Here is a 21,075-nt window from a genome sequence, read left to right on the forward strand (position 1 = left end):
GAAGCATCCAATGTATAGGATGCACCCTACTGGTTTCATTCCATATACAGCTGTGTCATCTTCAGCAGGAGCGGACATTGATTTATTTTTTGGGCATGAATACCAACTTTAGAAGATATTATTTTCTCGAGATGAGATATAATAATCCTTATTGTTTACTTTTGGTTCATATAATTATGGTTCAAATATAATTTGAAATTCACCCACCCATTCCGCACCCTTAACAGCGTCGATTCGATGATCATACCAAGCTTTTAATATATACCATAGAAACTAGTAAGCTCATCTACCTACGATAGTGCGACATAAGCGCTGTTGTTCTGCTGTCCGCTGTCGTAAATTTCGTTATCGCGTAGTTCGAAACCTTTAGGATTCATGGAAGCCGAGGCCGAAGTCGAGGCGCTTGCCATCAAAGCCCTGGGCTTTCTTTTCAAGCTCACTGAAGTTTTTTTGTGGTATAGTGATTTTTGTATGTCTATGGTTTATTTGTTCTTTTGCTTTTTGTTTATGTAGTTCCAGATTAGGGCAAAAAGCATATTTTTTCTAGCTAGATTTTGTGTGGTTTGGAGTTCGGGCAGTAAGATGTTTCCAGAAGACTCGTTTTGTTCACCTTTCCCTCAAGTTCTAAAGTTTCATGTCTCTACTTTCTCATTCCCGGTTTTGCTGTTAAAATTTCTCTTATTTAACAGGACCGACGATGCTCCCATAGACGAAACAGAGGTGTCCGTTTCATTTGTTCGTCAGGATAATTTGGCAGAAACTGCTGTATGTTAAAGTTTAACTTAGTTTAGTTTGTTTCTGAATCGATCTGCTGTTCTCTTACGTGTTACGATACTAATTTTGGGTTTCCTTCTAATTTAGTAGCTATAGTGATTGATATATGCATGCGCTTATTTTAGACCCTTTGAAACACTTATTCTTACACGCAGTTTTCGTCTTGCCAAGGTGCTTGTAGTTCTGAGGTTGAATCTACTGTTAATGGCAAGTGTTCCTTGTTGAATTCTCCTTCACCTCATTTATTTATTTATTTTCTTGCGTCACACTTTTTTTTGCTAATAAGTCATGTACCGAGACCACATGATTTGTTTTTCGGGTCTTACTTTTCACCATTGTGAAGAATTTGTTAATGATCAATGCCATAGATCAATTAGTTGCATTTTAGTGGTTATGTTGTCTTTTAGATCTCCTCAGATTACACTCCCTCAGAGGATATGGAACTCATCAGACAGATGAATGATTTGGGGCTTCCTGTTTCCTTCAGCACAAACAAGGAGGCAAGTCCAGATTTTTCTTTTTCTTTTTTAACCTTTTTTCTTTCTATAGTGACAATGGTGTTGCAATGTATTTAATATGTTACCAATGTTGTATTACACTGCAACACAATGTTACATTGTGTTTGTTTTTGATGTTTAATTTTAGTTTTTTTTCTATGTTAAAACATTGCGTTCCAGAAGAGGGCCATAATCCCCAAAGGGAAAAGAAAAAGTGCACGCATGAAGCCTCTGTCTGGTCATAACAAAAATGAAGGAGAGCTAGAAGTTTCTAGAAAAAGTGAGGTACTGGCTGTATCCACTGTAGCTTTGCATGATAACACAAACATTACTTTATGTGGCACAAGGTTAGATCAAAGTGAAACGTCATACTATGATATTGCAGAGGGTATTGATGAACATCATTATCCCTCTGGAGATTCATCAAGCCTGACTGCCATAATTTCCAGTTCGATTGCTCAGGAGCAAACTTCAGGGGAATTATCTGGTGAAACGGCAAACTTGACAATGGATTCTGACACCATATCCAGCAGTCTTGTTCCAAAGTATGATTCCAAGGTGGGAGTTCATTCAGTTACTTTAAATACAGAAGCTTCTCCAGAAAACGTCCCACAAAATACAGCATTTGAACTAGATGAGGAGATGGACAAAAGACCAGCGGAATGCAAAAACTCGGAAGGTTCATTTATGGCTTACTATGACAGAGAAGATGGAAATCTTTGTGTTGACATCAGAGCAGAGCAGGCTTTAATATCTGAGCCTGCTGTATCATCAGACCCCTCTTCTGATATGTTTGATCATGTCAAACTTAGTTGTAAAAGCTTTGGTAATTTTGAAGATTGGACGGTGATTTGGGATTCTTTCTATATGAGAAACTACTTCTATAATAACAAGACACATGAATCAACATGGCACCCACCACCAGGCATGGAACACTTAGCATTCTCTGACGGTGCATCGACCGAAATGACAGTTAACACAGCTGAAGGGGAAGTTGGTCCTCTGTTTTCTTGTGATCATATCAAAACCTCGACCTTATGTGGCTCAGAAGATAAAACTGACCTGCTTGAGAAAGTCGAGAATGAGGATAAATTATCAAGTCATCCACTATGTGAAGTGTCATATGAACTGGAGCCTGCTGCTGGCGATTTTGTGTCCAGCATGTCTCCACCTACTGTAAGCTGCAGCTCTGGACATTTAGACGAATTAGTTGGGTTAGCTAGTTGCTTTGAGACCAATGGGAACTTTGCCAAAGTTCCCGTTTCTTCATCATCAGACCCCCAGAATCATATTTACAGGTTTGCTTTTGAAAGTCTTATGGTATTTTTTTTTTCATATTTTTAAGCCTTATTTGTGTTTTTTGAAGATTAGTAATAATTAAGTGTTAATGTGGTTTGGAAAGTAAAAAAATCAATTAGGGTGTGTCTGTGTGACTAAACCTATAGAATGACATTGTTCTCATTGGGATGAAGCAGTTACTAGTTGCTGCCTAGGCATTAATCAACCACAAAAAGTATATTTGTAAATGTTATATAATGGTGCAATCTCAGATACAAAAATTACTAAAGACTGCATCTTTGTGATAAAAGATTTCATATGGAACATATATGGTCTCTATTTTGCAAGCATAGAGGGAAGGATAGATAGGCTGAGATAGGGAGTTGTAGTTTTTTTCTTTTCAGAGAGTATTTACGCAACCTTGATACCTTTTGGAGAAAACTAAAGGAACTCCTCCATTGTTGTCTCTTTTATTTTTGGACTTCTTTTTCTATTTTATATACCCTCACACAACCACATACGATTAGTGATTTTCAAATCAATTGCTGTACATATCAATGCAAAGTATGGTCTTTAGCTGATTAGCCACTTGAGTAGCCAACTCTTTCGAAACTCTGAGAAGTGGTTTGCACTTTACCTCCATAAACCCTAAAAAGTAAAAGAGATGTACCAGATCTCTATGCCCATGTAAATAAATGTGAGAAAGTTACCTCTTGGGAGGAGATAAAAAACTATGCAGTAACAATGATAAAAATATTTTAAGTCTTAGATGCTAACTTCTTGGCAGTACTTTTTTTTTCTTTCTATTAAAAAGGGGAAGAGCTTTCCTCCATGGCAAATATACAATCAGTCTATAGTCATGGATTCATCACAATGTCTATGCCCATGTAGACAGACGTGGGAAAGTTACCTCTTGGGAGATCAAGAAACTATGCAGTAACAACGATAAAATATTTTAAGTCTTAGGTGTTGATTTCTTGGCGGTATGTTTTGGATTCTTCGTCTACTTTTGATTGATAAAGATCAAAGAGACTATTAAAGAATAAGTAAGAAATGGAAGTGCAGGAGATCCATATATAGTTAGTTTGGTACCAGCCTGCTATACTTGACATGGATAAGTCGATAATCCTCTCTAGCCTACCCCTTCATATCCTCAACACTAGCTGTCCCTATATGTAGGATTGCTATCCTTTTTTTTTCTTTTTTTTTTTGAGGAATATGTAGGACCAATATCATTGATACCAACTAATGTAGGACTGGTTGCTCTGATATTAATGTAGGACAGGTATGACCAAGCCACCAAGGATGAATTTACGAAGGTAATGCTGAGCTAGGAAGCGTTTAGTGATTGTGTGGGGCTGTATAAGTTCAAAGCATTCGTGAGAGAAGCAACCAAAAATTGTAAACCAGAACTTTTTATGGAGTTTTAAGATAAAACTGGTGGGATGAAAGCTGATAGACTTATTCATGGCATGCAAATATAACTAAAATAAGGGTGGGTCTTGGCGTAGTGGTCAGGTTGCCTCATTGCGACCTGGGTGATCAGGGTTCAAATCTTGGAAACACCTCTGTATGTGCAGGGGTAAGGCTGCATACATCTCTCCCTCCCTAAGAAGCGTCGTGCACTGGGCTGCCCTTCTAAAGAAAAACATATTTGGATCAGTTTCAGTTTTTTAGTGATTTGAATAAACTCATTTAATTAAGAATTTGTGGATTGTTCATATTTGTAATAGCCACTTCCAGAACTAGAGAGAAAGTAGAAATAAGGAAGAGAGAAATCTAGAATTACTCAACAGGGATCTAGAATCACTCTAGGGTTTATGGGAATCAGTCACCATAAACACAATGTATGCCTAAAAAATCACCTAATATCATTTGCTAGTTTTTGCCTAAATACACACATCCATATACCCATGTTGGTCTCAGCTATCTGGGGTTTTGGGAGGGTAGACTGGCTACAGACCTATCCTTGGGGGATTTTTTGCACAAAATGGTGGTTTTTATTGAACCCACATTCTCATGCTTGTCAAGTTGTCAGCCCGAGATCTTACCATTATTACCAAGCAATGACCCTCAGTTCTACTAAAACTGAGAAAAAAATTTCTTTTATAACTTCTTTTTCTTTTAATAAATTTTATTTTATTACCAAACAATTCTGCTAGAACCAAGAAAATTGAAATTACAGAATTGCTGCTATCATACCTTTAACTCAAAGAAAACTTGGTAACTTTTGAACTACTTAACCAATGACTCTTTAATAAATTGTGACTATACAAATGAAAAAACCAAGTTGGATTCCATAGGCAACATGTAAACTGATAAAAAATACTCCTAATGTCTGAATATACAAAAAATACATAAAGGTTGAAAAAATTCCTTATCATTCCCATGTCAGTTGATGACTCAAGTTGTAATTAGGTGGATGAGGGGTGAGAAATCAAGTGAGTCAAAATTTGGTTTGAAAGTTACGTTTTCACTTCATGTTCAGTATCTCAAATTTCTTGATCCTTTGATCAAGAAAAACTTTCTTGATCATTGACTGCTAATTGGTATAATATATAACTCGAACTTTTATTTGAATATGAATCCACAAGTCAATTTTATTGACATGTATCTGCATCTGGACCTACTGCAGTTTGACCACTGATCTTACTAAAGCTGTTTCCGAAGAAGCTTGCACTAGCAATGCACAAGTAGTGCATGTGACTTCCGCAACAGTTGAGTTGGATAGCCAGCATGATCCTGTCATTGCCAAAAGGAAAAAGAAAGTGAGAAGATCAAGATCACAAAGAAAGATATTATCTGACAACAACGAAGGTCAGTACCTTGTTTATTTTTCACTTCCATTCAAGTGTTTCATATTCCGTTGTATTTGTTTACATCTCCAAATGGTTCAATGGTTATCTATTTTTGCTCTTATTATCCTCTACCTTTTTTTTTTTCTGATCAGTGAAAGTGATTTTATTAATAAAATGATATGGGGATTAGTACAGAGATTGGGTAGCCTCAGCTACCCCAATGTCCAATAACATTCCACCTAAGATTTGCTTTACAATTTTACAAGAGAGCCCAAAAACAATGTTCCCTATTAGCCCCTTGCTTTGCTAGCTGGTCTGCAAACCCATTTACTACTCTTGGAGTCCACTGAAATAATAACTGCATATCCTTTGCAATGTGATTAATTTTCTTGATCTCATTTCTGAATATCCCCGGAGTCTTTCCATCCTGCTTTAGCCAGCTTATAATCACTTTGGAGTCGCCTTCTGCAAACAACTTTCTCACACCTATTTCCATGGCTTTTTGTATTCTGAAGACCATTGCTTTTAGTTCAGCTGTAATGGAGTCTCCCCACCCAATAGGGCCAGAAAACAGCCCCACTACACTCTCCATGTCACCTCTTATGACCCACCAATTCCAGCCATGCCCGGGTTGCTAAAACTGCTCCCATCAAAGTTTAATTTGAGGAATCCATATTCAGGAGGATCCCAATTCTTACTGCCTTCTTTTTTGCAGATGACGAGGATCCTCCAGTTCCTGATTATATCATCCACGGTAAAATATGAAGAGTAGTTTTACCATTAGATTCACACAAACAACACTAATTAGGTGAAAGGCACCAACCGGGCCTCTTCCTCTGCATCAAATCACAGGTGTTAATTGCACCATGGTAACAGAAATCCCCTACTTTAGGGGGAATAGGGTGACACCAGACTTCTCGGACTGGAAATTGGACCCCGGGTTGAAAAGATGTCAAGGTTTTGAAAAAGTACACACAACTGAAAGCTCCAAGGGGGTTAGGAATCTAGATTCTAGTATCTTGCTTAGTAGGGTCAATAAAGACCTCGTCAAGCAGCTGAATAATAGAAGACACCAAATCCAACTCCGAGTCTCACATTTCTACAGAGACCCAGATTCCAAGCAGAACCAGATTGTGAAGAAGGGGACAGGAAATCAGCAACCGGTTTGCCCTTAGGGCAGGACAGGGCATAAATTGATGGGAATAAGGTCTTTAAAGAAGAGTCACCCACCCATACATCTTCCCAAAATTTAACCTCGTTACTTGAGTTGAGATCAAACTTGACATGATTGAGGAACAATGGGAGGAGTTTGTGAATCACTTTCCACCGTGAAGCATTGGAAACCCTGTAAGACACTCCAGCATCCCAACCATTTTCAGAGAGCCCATGAATACTAGTCACAATCTTTTTGCCACAACTTGTCTGTTTCTTGTGGGTACCTCCATAACCACTTTCCTAGTAGAGCCTTGCTATTTTCCTTCAACCTTCCTAACCCCAATCCTCCAAATTCTTTCCTCCTAGATACTAGATCCCATCTTATTAAATGATCTTTCTTCTTCTCGCTTGATTCCCACAAAAAGTCCCTCATTATTCTCTCTAGTTTCTTTCCCATAGCTTGAGGTATGCTGAACACCGAGAGGTAGTAAATTGGAAGGTTTGCTAGGGTAGACTTAATAAGAGTAATCCTTCCCCCCAGAGAAATATAATTCCTCTTCCACGCAGCGAGTTTCTTTTAAAACCTTTCCACAATGGATTCCAAAAACATATGCTTCTGGGATTTGCACCAAGGGGGATGCCTAAATACTTGAGTGGCCAATCACTTCTTAAACATCCTAGCTCCTTAGCCCACACATTAACATCTTCTTGTGCTAAATTGATCCCTGCCACCTGACTCTTATTAAGATTCACTCTCAAATTTGTCACTTTTTCAAAGAGTTTTACCAACATTCTTAGGTTTCTTGCTCCTAACTCATCTCTAGCCTTACAAAAAATAATGATGTCATTCGCAAATTGTAGATGAGTTAAAACCACCCTCTCCCTTCCTACTTTCCAATCCTTTAACAAACCTATCTCCTCTGCCTTCGAGATCAATCTGCTCAAGACCTTAGCTAAAGTGGTGAAGAGGAAAGGGGATAAAGGGTCCCCTTGTCTCACTCCTCTTAGGGCACCAAAGAAATCCTTGATTGCACCATTTACCAACACTGGGAAGTGAGAAGATTGTAGGCATCCTTTAATCCATTTACACCATCTTGCTCCAAAACCACACTTCCTTAATGCTCCAATTAAGAACTCCCAGTTCACCAAGTCATAGGCTTTCTATGGATCCAACTTACATACAATGCCCTTCCTTCCTGCTATCTTGAAATCCTCCACACACTCATTGGCAATGAGTATTTGATATGATATTTGTCTATCTTGGATGAAGGCCCCTTGGAATTGAGATATGATTGATGGGAGGGCCTTTTTTAACCGAAGGGAGAGGACTTTTGCAAGGATTTTGTACTGACTTGTCACCAAACTGATTGGCTTGAAATCCTTGGGGTGGCAAGCACCAAATTTCTTGGGGACCAATGCAATAAAAGTGGCATTTACCCCTTTTCTGACAATCCCTCTATCATAAAACTCCTCAAAGACTCGCATTAGATCATCCTTTAGCCACTCCCAACAGTCTTGGTAGAAAGCCATAGTGAATCCATCGGGCCTGGGAGCTTTGGAGCGATCCATAGAAAAAATTGCTTCCTTCACCTCATCTAATTCAAAATTTCTCTCCAAGCTCCTACTAACGACATCTTCTAGGATTGGCCAATCTAAACCTTCCAACTTCCATCTTCCTGAAATAGGCCTTCGTAAGATTGATTTAAAATGATCCACCAAAGCCTCTACAATCTCATCATGATTAGTTATTGTGCGATCCTCCAATTCTAACATAGAAATCAGATTCTTCCTTTTTCTCCTGTTCGCAATCATGTGAAAGTATTTTGTGTTCCCATTCCCTTATTTGATCCAACACACTCTTGATTTCTGCCTCTAACTCATTTCTTCTCTAAGGAGTGTGGATTCTGGCTCTTTTCTTAAATTAAACCTCTCATCTCTTTCCCCTACAACCAATGAACCTAATTCCTCCTTATTTATTTCTTCAATTCTGTTTATTAGATTAGCCTTCCTCTCTTCTAACCTTCTGAATTTATTAAGATTCCATTCCTTGATTTTTACTTTTAAATTCCGAAGCTTCCTACAAAATCTAATCCCTTCCCACACAGCCTGGGGGTTATCTTCCTTCCACCACTCCTCAACCTTTCGCACAAACTCTAGGACTGTTAACCACATGTTCTCAAATCTAAAGGGCGTCGACCCTTCCCCGTCTATCCCTTGTCCGATACATATCGACCAGTGATCTAAGGCGAGTAGACATGTTCATGGGCCGGGCTCGGGCTTGGCTTTTGTCAAAATTCTAATGGGCCTGGCCCGAAGACCGAACCTGATACAGTGTAAAATTGGGCTCGAAGCCTAGTCTATGAACATGTCTAGAGGTGATCCTGGGTAGTGTCTTGCCCACCATGTTAATCCAATGTTCCTCCCAATCCCAAGACACAAGAAACCTATCCAACCTTGAGCACATCGGGTTCTCTTGACACTTAGCCAGGTATATTTGTATTGTCCAATCCCGATTTCCTTCAATTCAAATGTGTTTATAAAATCATTAAATCTTTTCATGCTAGTGGTTATCCTTTGTCTCGGATTATTCGATTCAGCAATATGTCTGATCACATTAAAGTCCCCTCCCCAAGCCCCACGAGCCTTGCCACAAACCTCTCACATCTGCCAGTTTTCCCACATCTAATTTCTTTCCCTATACGAATTAGGCCCATAAACAATTGTCAACACCCAGTTAAAATTATCATCCGACACTGAGAACCTACCTATTAATTCCTCCTCACATTTCATTGTATTCTCATTCCACATAGTGACTATTCCTCCTGAGGCACCACATGACGAGGCCATGGTCCATCCAATGTCTCTGCCTCTCCAGACACTCTTTACCCACCTTCTATCAATCTCTTGTGCCTTAGACTCTTGGAGCATCACCACATCTGGCTTTTCTCTCCTTAACACTTCCTTTATGAGTCTTCTCTTTGCTACCCTCCCTAGTCCTCTAACATTCCAACTTATAATCTTCATTTCATCATCATATCATTCATCCCTATCTTATCTTTTATGTTCAACCTCTCCTTCCACCTATCCCACCATCCTTCACCCTCTTGCCCCACCCTCCTCTATGTTTTTCAACTCCCTTACCTGCTTCTTACCTGGTTTTCCCCCTTTAGACAACTCCTTCTTCTGAGTCTTGTCCGGGCCTAACTACGAAATTTTTAGCCCCATCTTCTCAGCCCATTTCCTTAGCGTTATTTCCTCATCAGATTCATCCTCCCCATGATCATCAGATTCATCCGCCCCCCACCCCTACCCCGTCAGTTTGGGCACCTTTAGTATTCTGGAGCTCTCTGTGATATTGGTTCTCGGTTGTAGCGTCTGTAAGGATAGCACAATCACCATTAGTAGCCAAAACCGAATTCACAGTTACCTTGGATACCTGGTAAACCTGGGTTGGTTGTAGCCTGTAGGATGGCTCAGAGAGGGCACAAAGATGGCGTCCCTGGTTCCCGACTCTGTGGGTGTTGCTGGTTGGTCAATGTCTTTCTGAATCATGTGGCCTTGGCCTGGGTCTGGCACCTTGACCTTGCTTGCCGCGTCAGTGTTTATCTCCTGTTTCGCCTAACTCATCTCTATAGATGTTCCTTGACACTGTCTATGGCTCTGGGTTGGTTGCTTCTCCTTTGACGGCAGGTTTTCTACAGTGTCCGATGTCCTTACGTCTATCATCTGTTTCAGACTAGACTGAAACTGAGAGGCTTGATCTTCTAGATTAAGGTTGAAGAGGGCTTTTATGTCGCCCGGCTTCAGAATTGGTCGCTTCCAACTATGGAGTTTTCATCCGAACAAGGGTGGAGTTATCTGATGTTTTTGATTTGATTAGTCTTTTTTATTCAGCAACACAAATTGATAGAGACAGTAAGAAACAAGGGAAATCATGAACGCATGCTATATGAGGTTATTCAAGGGAAATGATAATTTGGAATTTTAGCCTATCTAAATTAGTAATAGGATGGCTGCAATCAAACAGTTTGGGAACGTTGTCCCTTAGACAACAGGTAAGGGAATTATTGAGCCTCACAAGGGAGCTAGATGCAAAAGTGTATTGGTCTAGGAGGTCAGCAAATGCTTTAGCTGACTACCTAGCAAAACAGGGGGTGAATCGGGAGTTTTTGTTTTGTGCAGTGTTGTAAGATTTTTGTTATTCAGGGGTCACCTTTTACTTTGGAAGGTGACAGTTGTTTCTTATGGTTTTATCTAATGAAAGTTACCATTTCCTATAAAAAAAAATTTTTAGCCTATCTAAATTATTTTAAGATCTTTTTTTTTTTGGTACTCAAAGAGGAAGTAATTCATTAAAAGGAAACTCAAAAACTGAGGCTGCAGAAGAGTATGATAACATATTGGCTAGTAAGGCCTTGATATCCCAGCAAATAGAACCCAGGGGGTGATATAGTGTCAGAGTATCATTTGACATAAATTGTTGAACCAAAGAGATGGTTTCCTTGGAGTCCGATTCAAAGTGGATTGATACTTGATCAAAAGCAGCAGCCTCCATACATCCTAAGTGCAAGGCAAGGACTTCCGCAGTCAGCACTGAATCGCAGGGAGTTGCCAAAATTCGGCCAGCTAGAACATGGCCTTCATGATCTCTAATTATGCAAACAATAGCTGCCAAACTGGATTTAGCCTGAAAGCTTGCGTCAACATTGACTTTGGTCTGCCCTTGGATAGGAGGGGACCATCACATAGAAATGGTGGGAAGAGGGTTATCCATGTGGTGCTCAAAAGAACTTTCTGCAGTCAAATTGATCTCTGGAGCTTTCTCTGCAACCTGTAGTGGCGAAATTTGTTTACCTCTAAAAACAGCTGTGTTCTGAGCCTTCCAAATTTCCCAACATACTACCGTGAAGGCTTGTAACCATTGAGGGGAGTGGAAAGGGGATTCCCTATCTGATTGGAAGACCTCCATTAGCCAATTGGTGAAGGATGAGTGAGAGATGGAATCAGTCCGAATGGCTAAGCCACTCGCAAGCCAAACAGATTTAGCAAAGTCACAGGTAAACAACATGTGCATGATGTTCTCAATTCCATCACATCTGAAACAATGAGAAGTAACCACAACCTTTTTTTGGAACAGAGAAGATTAACTGCCAAAGCATTAGAAATAGCTCTTGAAAGAAAAAATTTCAGTTTCGGCGGTGCCTGGATTTGCCAAATTTTTTCCAGATGTATTTTGGAAGATGGGGACGATTAGCTGCCCTGGAGGAAGTTTCTGGGTTATCATTTGAATGGGAATGATAACCACTTTTCACTGTGTATTCACCATTTTTATTGAATATCCAAATGAGTTTATCTTCAGAGTCCATAATGGCATGTGGAATTTTCAAAATTGCAGCTACCTCTGCAGTAGAGAAAAGCCGCCTGAGAATGGTGAGGTTCCATCTATGAGGATTGGTTAAAATGAGATCACTAACCTTCTGAAATTCACAGTTTGCAGGTCTGTCAGAAACCACGTTGCCGAGAGGCAGCTTTGTATCCAAGCATCATTTCAGATGTTAATCTTCCTTCCACTACCAACCCTCCAAATTAGGTCCTTTGTCAAAAGATCATGCCCAAAAATCAAACTTCTCCAAGCCTAGATGGGGATTTTCCAACAGAGGCAGAGAGAAATTCCGTATGAGGAAAATAAATTTGTTTCAGAAGTCTGCAGCATAGAGCATTTTCATTTTGTAGCAATCTCCAAGCAGCTTTGTTTAGTAATGCTTGGTTGAAACAGTAGAGATCTCTGAAACCAAGACCCTCTGTATTTTTTAACACATAAAGAACTCCAAGCAATCCACTTTATCTTGTTTTCTGATCTTTTCTGATCCCAAATAAAATTGGCAAGCATACTATTCGTCTTTTTGCAGAGTTCATTGGAGACCTTGAAATGACTCACTTAGTATAGTGCAGTTGGAGTTGCTGCTGCTTTGATTAACGTCTCCCTTCCTGCTTGGTTTAGGGAGCCACCTTTCCACCCCTGAATCTTTGACCAAGTCTGCTCCACCATTCCAGCAAGACCATTTTAAGATCTTAAATCCTAGTAGATGCCCAAATATTAGGGGGTGAAACATGAGCTAAATTTTGAATATTCTCTGTCAAGATTGTTTCAGTCCTATGCACTAGAAGTCTAGAAGAGTAATTTTCATCCCTAGACAACAATTAGAGGGACTGGCTGTTCTCAAACTTTAATTTCTGTTGTAGAAAATTGACAATCAGGTCAAGGTAATCTGGTGTTGGTGGCATCCTATCTTCAGATATCTATTTCTTATTTTTCCTATTGACTTGTGCTTTTCAAATTTGAGTATCTTTTATAATGATGCTTCACTAGCAGAGTTGAGTAGTCTCAAACTTCTATTTCCAGTTAAGATGTTTTGAGAGACCATTTATCTAATTATCTCTTTAGTTTGGAAGAATTCCTTGTCAAGCAATATGTATCAAGAGGAATGCTGGCAGACATTGCACCTTTCTCACATGATAGAGGATATACATTGATCCATGCTGGCAGATATTGCTCTTTTTGGGACTTACCTTGTTTTCCAGTGTGTCAAATAAATGCAAAGCACCCTTTGCTTCACTTGCTATTAAACGTTCGTACTAAAAAAAGGCCACATACCCAATGCTGGTCCTAGCTATATGGGGATCTTGGGAAGGGTGGACTTGATGTCATGTCATGTGAACTATTCTTATAACCAATGTTTTCAAAATCATGTGATTCACGATTTGAATCGTAATTCAAATCGAATTGGGGCTAAAACGATACAAATCATATATATATAAATCATTTTTTGAATAAATCGTACGATTTGTAAGCAAATCGCTAGTGTAAATCGTAAATCGCAATTCTTGGGCGATTCATACGATTAGAGTTTAAAATCTTAAGATTAAATGACCACTTAACCTTCTTCCTTTTTAAAGTTTATGTTTTACATAGAGGGGTAGAATCGTCATTTTAGTTATAAAATATAGAATATCTACTTTGGTTGATCAAACATGACTTACCGTTGAAGGAAAAGACTTCGCGGGAGACTGGAAGAGAAGAAACGCTCCATTTTTTTTGGTTATGCTCCAAACCTCCTCTACTTGTCTGCGGTGAGAGATTTTTTTTTTTGTTTTTTGATTTCTACTGTTTTTGCATTATCTGTACATGGTTTGTATTGTTTTCTTTCTTTCTTTCTTTCTTTCTTTCTTCTTCTTCCTCCTCCTCCTCTTCCTCCTTTCTTCTTGTCTTCTTTCTTTCTCCTTTATTTCAGTCGGTTTTTGGCATGAAAACAGGAGCTCTTTCCCATGTTTTTCAATCATTTTTGCATGAAAGCTAGGGGTACCTAGTTTCGTAATTTCCCCCCTTGTTCTATAATATTTTATCTTGATATTTTTTTTCATAAAAACAGGGGCTCCGCCCTTTTACTTTTCACCCTTTTTCCATGCATAAACAGGGGCTTTTCCCCAATATTTTTACTTGTTTTCTTGCATGAAAATAGGGGTTTAGCACTGATATATTCCCCCACACTTTTTCTAATCACAAAACATGGGTTTATCCCCATTTTTCATTTTTTTTTACACATAAAATAAAACTGTATTATGCAAAAACAGATATGTATTTGCACTTTGTAGGTTTAAACAGGTTGCTTTCTATTGTGCAAAAATACCTTCTTCTTCCCCCCCTTTTTGCTAATGTTAAAACATGTTCCATTCTATTATCTTCACTTCCGTTTTTTATGAAAAAACAGGGATATATTCTATTTTTTCACTCTTTTCTAACATGAAAACAGGGTTCATTTGTTTTGTTCTTTCATTATTCATATTAAAGCAGTAACTTTGCCCCATTCTTTCTTCTCTTCATTTTTCCCTTGTTTATATTTTCCTTACTCCTTATTAGATTATGATTTATGAAGCACTTATACTTAGACTTTAAAATTTGATTTTTTTTAGAACGGAATTAAAATTCATCCATAGTTCTATACACATAATATCTCTTCATATTCATTAATTTTAGAGAAATTAATTTCTTTAGTTGTATACTTTTCATTTGTAGTGTTTGTCTCACTATTGTATAAATTGTATGGATAATTATTAATTGATGACTTGATGTTCGTAGTTTGTTACTTTGTTGAACACTTGAAAGTTGAAAGTTAAAGTTTAAAACAATAGAAACAAAACTCTGTACTTCTAGACACTAGTGTAACTATGAGTCTATCATTACTATATAGTTATAAGATGTTTATGATTAGAAAGCTTGTGCAAAGTCATGTTTTCTATTTTTTTTAAGAGATTTAGGTATATTTTAGAGTTTTTTAACAGCTTTTGAAAAAATAAGAAAAAATCTTACGATTTATGATATGATTCACGATACGATTCGATTCAAAGTTTCAAACCCCTTTATGATTTACGATACGATTATGATTTTCAGAACATTGCTTATAACTGATTGTTTGATTTTATTTACATGTGGTGCTTGTGGCTTGTTGAGCTGGATGAGGATCCGTCTTAGGCTAAAATATTTGTAGTTTCCCATTGCCAGGTACAACAGAAGAATGCCCTGCTGATGTTATCAAATACTGGTGTCAAAGGTACTTCCTCTTCTCTAAATTTGATGATGGTGTAAAAATGGACAAAGAAGGGTGGTTTTCTGTCACTCCTGAGCTTATTGCAAGGCATCATGCATCACGCTGTGGTAATGGTGTCATAGTTGATTGTTTCACTGGAGTTGGGGGGAACGCTATCCAATTTGCAAAGAGGTATGCTGATGCTACTTGATGTGGTGATACATTCTTTTTTGTGCTGTTTCTGTCTAAATTTAGGATTCTGAGGATGTAAACCTGAAAGATGGTCTTATACCTTTTTTTGTGTGCATTATAGTTCCAACTTTGATGCTTGATTTATGTAGTATGTGATGTTTCAGGAGCAATCATGTTATTGCAATTGATATTGACCCTCAAAAGATTGATTGTGCACAACATAATGCAGCTATCTATGGAGTTGATGGTGGAATAGATTTTATACTGGGAGACTATTTTCAGTTGGTTCCCAAGTTGAAGGTAGTAATGCTATGCCATTACTTTATTTATGATCTCATAAACCAGTGTTGATATGTCATGAGTCATGATTTTTAATCAGAAAGAAGGATTTCAAGAAATTACAAATCTATATGGGATTTATTATTGATTATGCCTTCTACTCGGAATCTTTTTTTTTTAATTGAAGAATTTGTCTGTAACCAAGTAGAGTGGAGCTAAGTGACTAGGGAAAGGCATTGTTTATATTCTCTGATCAATATAAATATGCATAAAAATTAGCTGGGTTTCATTCTTCTCCTTCTATTTGTTCTCTTAATTTACAAGGGGGAATTTTGTTAGACTCTTGATTGGTAATCATGTTTGATTTCTTAGTTGTTGTTGTTTGTTTTTTTTCATACTTTACTTTTCAAGCACACCACATGTTGACATTGAGCAAATTCAGGAAGTGTTTGAATAATATGATAATGAGACTTTTGGAGTTTGGACCATAATAATTCCCAAGTTGGCTACACATTGCATTTCTGATTGGAGATTGAAAATTGATAGATGTATGATTTGGAACACTTGGAGCTTCCCCTAATTATGAAATCACTTTTATTGTGGATTGAAATTTCAGTAATACAATAGTGCATACATTGAACAGTGCATAAAAAACCCAAGTTCCATCCTTTGACCTTTGTAATAGACATTCTATGTGCATCTTCTGTATCACTTGAGAAAAAAAATAGAAGCCATGGTTATAACTTGGTTGAATTCCATGCACTATGATTTATATGTGGAGCAACGTATGGTGGATCCTACTATTATCATGTGCCATGTTAACATATATGCTGTTCTACAGCACTCAAAAGTCTTACCAATGGTTTCTGCGTATGGATGGACTTTTTTTTGCCGTTATTGTTCTTGCTGTTGCTTTTGCAGTATTTAATTTTAGTGCAATATGTAACTGATAGTCTGTGTCTTATTGCGTTATATCAATTATGATGCGTCTATAGCTTTTAATATTTTGTGATTTGTCATGTCCCCCACATTATGGGCTTTTTAAGCATAAACATTTTTGTTATGCAGGCTGATACAGTATTCTTGTCACCTCCTTGGGGAGGACCTGATTATGCCAGAGTACAGACTTACGACATCAAGACCATGCTCAAGCCATGTGATGGGTTTGGCCTCTTATACTTGATTTGCTTTATCCTGGCACAGGGATTTGTTTCTTGTGTTTTCCTATCTAATCTATCCACCCTGACAGGCACTTTCTCTTCAATACTGCGAGAAGAATTGCTTCCAGAGTTGTCATGTTCCTCCCAAGAAATGTGGACCTCAATCAATTGGCGGAGCTATCTCTGTCTGCCCAACCTCCATGGACATTAGAGGTATCTTATTAGGCGTACTTTATCTTCTTGTATTTATACAATGGGTAATGTTGACTAGAGGGAATTTAGCATTCCTTTTCCTGCATTGGATATAGGACAGTGATTACTGTTTGCTAACATCAGATTTAGTATGTCTAGACTGTTCTTCCAATGTTTATTTCTATCTGATGTTGCAAGACACATGTTGGTAGTGCAATGTGATGAGACTCACTCACTACATTCAGCCTATATGTTGGTCAAATATTGGTTGATAGGGTATCACTTTTGGTTGGTCAAGTGTTCTGGGTAAATAGTCATCCTGGCTTTCTGCTGTTTTTTGTGAGCCGCATGTCATGAACCCTGATACTTGTAATATTCTGTTGTGGAGGTTACTATAGCTGATTATTAGGACAATTATGATCTTTAGTACAGAATGGGTTTCTTTTTCTGTTTTCATGTACTTATTTCCTCGTAATAAGCGTTTTGAAGAAGACACTGCTGAATTCCTCTTCTTTTCTGGAACTTTTCTCTACTATGGCCCTTGTTTTCAGCATAGGCTGATAGACCTAGTTCCCATGCTTCAAATCTCTAACCAAAATCCTATAGTTCTTTGTTTTTGTTTGTGATAGCCACCTTAAAATCAGCCTTCAATTTGGTATTTCTATTAAGTTCAGGTTATAGGATGTTAATTATGTTTTTTATGGGCAAACGGTTTTACTTTTGTCTTCAGGTTGAGAAGAACTTCTTGAACGGGAGGTTGAAGGCCATCACTGCCTACTTCAGTGACACTCAGGTATAAGACGTATATCTGACAAATACATTTTGCTCATTTTACATGCGGAGACAACGAGCGGAAGTCTATTTTTTTCCGACTTTTGAGCGGAAGCCAGGATTTTGTGGATCTTGGTGGCTAGAATAGGATCCATATAGTGGGTGCGGTAACCCGGCAAGCAATATGGATTTGAGCAATAAGCTCCGTATCTTCTCCTGTATATTGTAGCCATAGAATCTCCATTGGAGATTATCTATTTATTTACTCTCCTATGGACGTGGTGTTGTATGCAGCCTTCAAATAACTGTATTATTGCATGTTTATGATGGCTAGGTGGTAGACCCACCTCAGAGATCGTTATCCATCCAATGGTTCTGGCTCATCCACGAGGAATCTGGTTTCCATATTTGGACATAAATACCCCTACTATGTGTCAATGCCTAGTCAAGAATTTATTTGTATTTTTTTGGGTAGAATTTATATGCATTTGATACTGCACCAAGCCCGTGAATAATCCCCGTGACTCGTTAGCCCAAAAATGTTCCTCCATGGGAAACCCCAGGGGCACCAATTCGCCCCTGTAAGGGAATTTTTGTTTGTACTTGGTAAGAGTTGTGAGTTGTGACTTTTGTGTGGAGACCTTGTCCTGAGCTCTGCAATAGCTTTCCCCGGAGACTAGGGAGCCGTTTGCTAATGGCTGAACTCTGAAGTGCTGAACTTATATCTCAGCCTGACGGATGGTTTGTTTTAGCCACGTCATCCCTCTACAGGTATTTCTTGTTTTAGCCTGACGGATGGTTTGTTTTAGCCACGTTATTCCCGGCCAGTAGGTCTAAATGCCAGGTGCCAACTGGTTGGTTGATATTAAATCCCGCCTGCACCAGGATTTGGGGGGGGGGGTCATGGGTTGGGGCCTTGAGGGATGGGTTACCCCCGTTGTGTAGCCCAACTAGGTTTCACTTTGTAGAGAAACCTGATTATCACAAAATTTCTTCTCACAACACTTACGGCCTTGCATTAGTATCATCTCTATACTTATATTTTTTTATTTATGGGGAGATGTTTCTAATGACGGCTGATGCGAGCAAAATTTTTGAGAACTGAATCCTAATTCTTTTTTAAAAGGAAAAAAATTGTTACAGAAAAAATTGGTTATTCTGACCTCTAGGGCTGAATGTGAAGGTGGAGGGTTGGAAGTCATGTTCCCCAAGTTTAGGCAGTGCATGGGTAATGCGATCCTGACACTCAACTAGTTGAATTGAGTTTGTTGATTAGGGGTAAGGTTCAAAATATCAACATGCCGGATACGTTGGTAGGGGCGTATCGGGTGTTTTGATACTTGTTTTTTTTTTTATTTTTTAATTTATTTTTTATATTTTTTTCAAAACTGGTCCAGGGGAGCTGGTCTAGGACCCCGCCATCCCTTGAACTAGTCAGACCTCCGACACACCCACTGTAGGGGCATATCGGAAGGGTCTTGAAATGATACGTATCAGTCGATACGTAACGATATTTTTAACCTTAATTAGGGGTGGCAATTTTTCAACCCAACTGACGAGGGTAGATTTGGCCCTTTGTTGACATTATGACACATGGCATCTCGGAACTAGGTGACGCCCCAAAACCACCTATGTGACAACTTGCCTTAGACAAAATGATGGAGTTCCAGCTGGCGACTTGGTGACCTGTCTTCGCCACCGACCTAGCAAATTGCCTTTACTGCTGACCTGCCTCCGCTTTCGACTTGGTGACCTACCTCCACCGTTGACCTAACAACCTGCATCTGTCGTCGACCTGGCGACCTACCTCCTTTGTTGACCTGATGACTTGCCTCCTTTGCTGACCTGGCGACCTGCCTCTACTGCTAACATGGCGACATGCCTCTACTGACCTGGTGGAAACCTACCTGGTGACCTCGTCCACAACTCAAGACAGCTAGTAGCACCTCGTTTAGGGTCGACTTGTGGTACCTTGTTAGTACCGACCAAAGCGACCTCCCTTGAGGGCTTGCCGACCTGATTGAGGTCCAGGTGGTGACTTGCGAGATGTGTTCGCCGACGAACTCTACATGCATCCCATCACTCTCGGGTCCCTCGGAAGTCAGCTTTCACATTGAATGTTTTGGAGGAAATCGAGTAAGGCGCAAAGATTGGTCTACATGCACGACTACCTCTGAGGACTTTGGAGCAGTGAGACACGTCTTCCTAGAGATCCTAGACGTTTTGTGTGGTGCCCACGCCAAACAATGTCTATATAAAGGCCTTACCTCCAACCTCAGAAGATAGATGCACAATTTAGTTCTCGCAGCCTTTAGCTCTCTCACATTTAGCTATCTTAAAAATCTCTTATTCATTGACTTAAGCATCAGAGTGGCCATCTCGGGTAAAGCAACCCGGGCACTCTGACACTGTTTCCTTGCAAGTCACATCAGAGCCACCTCTCCAGCTCATCACCACTCAGTTAGGCATCAGAGGCACCTCTCCAACTCGTCACCATTGAGTTAGGCATCAGAGCCACCTCTCCAGTTCATCACCACTCAGTTAGGCATCAGAGCCACCTTTCCAGCTTGTCACCACTCAATTAGGCATCAAAGCCACATTTCCAGCTTATCACCACTCAGTTAGGCATCAGAGCCACATCTCTAGCTTGTCACCACTTAGTTAAGCATCAGAGCCACCTCTCCAGCTCATCATGATTCAGCTAGGTATCAGAGCCATCTCTCCAGCTCGTCACCATTTAGTTAGGTATCAGAGCCACCTCTCCAGCTCGTCACCATTCAGTTAGGCATCAGAACCACATCTCTAACTCGTCACCATTCAACTAGGCATCAAAGCCACCTCCTCAACTCGTCACCATTCAGCTAGGCATCCAAGCCACCTTCCAGATAGAAACCATTCAGTTAGGCGTCCAAGCCACATCCCATATTGGGATTATTTAGCCAGGCATCCAAGCCACCTGCCAGCCGGGAGCTGCTAAAGTGCGCATCATCACCAACCATTAAGTAGTGGGTTGGGTTGTATTCATTTAGTCTTGGGTCTAGTGGATTGGGTAACCCAACAAGGGAGAGACTTGATGGTTTGGGTAGGTTGGGTCATGGATCCAACGGATAACCCTTTTAGCCTCTTCATATTTTGATAGGCACACTCTTCTCTCTTTGTTCGTCTTCTCCTGTGGATAAAGAACCTTTTAGGGTTTTCTTTGCAAACACTACCGTTTGCAAGCTCAAAACAAAAAAAAAAATAATAAAAAGAAACAGTTTGAAACCTGTATAGTCGTTGATGTTCATGAAAATGACCAAATCGCAAAGACAAGGGGCTTCTAGCTATAATGGGATCCGCAACAGTAGAGGAGAAGCCATAGCAAAGGAGTTTTGAGTTCTCTCTAGTTTAATCA

The 21,075-nt window shown here is 39.3% G+C and overlaps 1 protein-coding gene across 10 annotated transcripts; it reads left to right on the plus strand.

Annotated features, from left to right (window-relative positions):
- The first annotated feature begins 168 nt into the window (after positions 1 to 168).
- Positions 169 to 18,100, plus strand: LOC148850350 (uncharacterized). 10 transcript variants are annotated; one of them, XR_016099179.1, is made up of 12 exons: positions 169 to 455; positions 690 to 765; positions 930 to 981; positions 1,192 to 1,274; positions 1,452 to 1,618; positions 1,721 to 2,569; positions 5,185 to 5,366; positions 15,063 to 15,279; positions 15,509 to 15,579; positions 16,627 to 16,721; positions 16,808 to 16,931; positions 17,641 to 18,100. XR_016099179.1 is itself a non-coding variant. In XM_088944523.1 (12 exons), the coding sequence occupies exons 1-12, from the start codon at positions 376 to 378 to the stop codon at positions 17,707 to 17,709; spliced, it is 2,130 nt and encodes a 709-aa protein (XP_088800649.1). In that variant the 5' UTR covers positions 169 to 375; the 3' UTR covers positions 17,710 to 18,100. The 10 variants fall into 10 exon arrangements, 7 of the variants coding, with proteins under 7 accessions (XP_088800649.1, XP_088800650.1, XP_088800651.1 ...); XM_088944523.1 differs by having other exon boundaries at positions 15,444 to 15,579; XM_088944524.1 differs by having other exon boundaries at positions 1,452 to 1,556; positions 1,734 to 2,569; positions 15,444 to 15,579.
- The last annotated feature ends 2,975 nt before the right edge of the window (positions 18,101 to 21,075 follow it).

The sequence above is a fragment of the Nelumbo lutea genome, chromosome 5 (genome assembly GCF_056320005.1).
Source record: "Nelumbo lutea isolate HS-2025 chromosome 5, American lotus-T2T, whole genome shotgun sequence".
NCBI classification, from domain to species: Eukaryota; Viridiplantae; Streptophyta; class Magnoliopsida; order Proteales; family Nelumbonaceae; genus Nelumbo; species Nelumbo lutea.

Excerpts from the sequence above, each read along its gene's own strand:
- LOC148850350 (XM_088944521.1), top strand. The coding sequence starts at position 376 with ATGGAAGCCGAGGCCGAAGTCGAGGCGCTTGCCATCAAAGCCCTGGGC. Across the intron at positions 982-1,191 it reads GGTTGAATCTACTGTTAATG|ATTACACTCCCTCAGAGGAT; the intron begins GCAAGTGTTCCT and ends AGATCTCCTCAG. Across the intron at positions 1,275-1,451 it reads CCTTCAGCACAAACAAGGAG|AAGAGGGCCATAATCCCCAA; the intron begins GCAAGTCCAGAT and ends ATTGCGTTCCAG.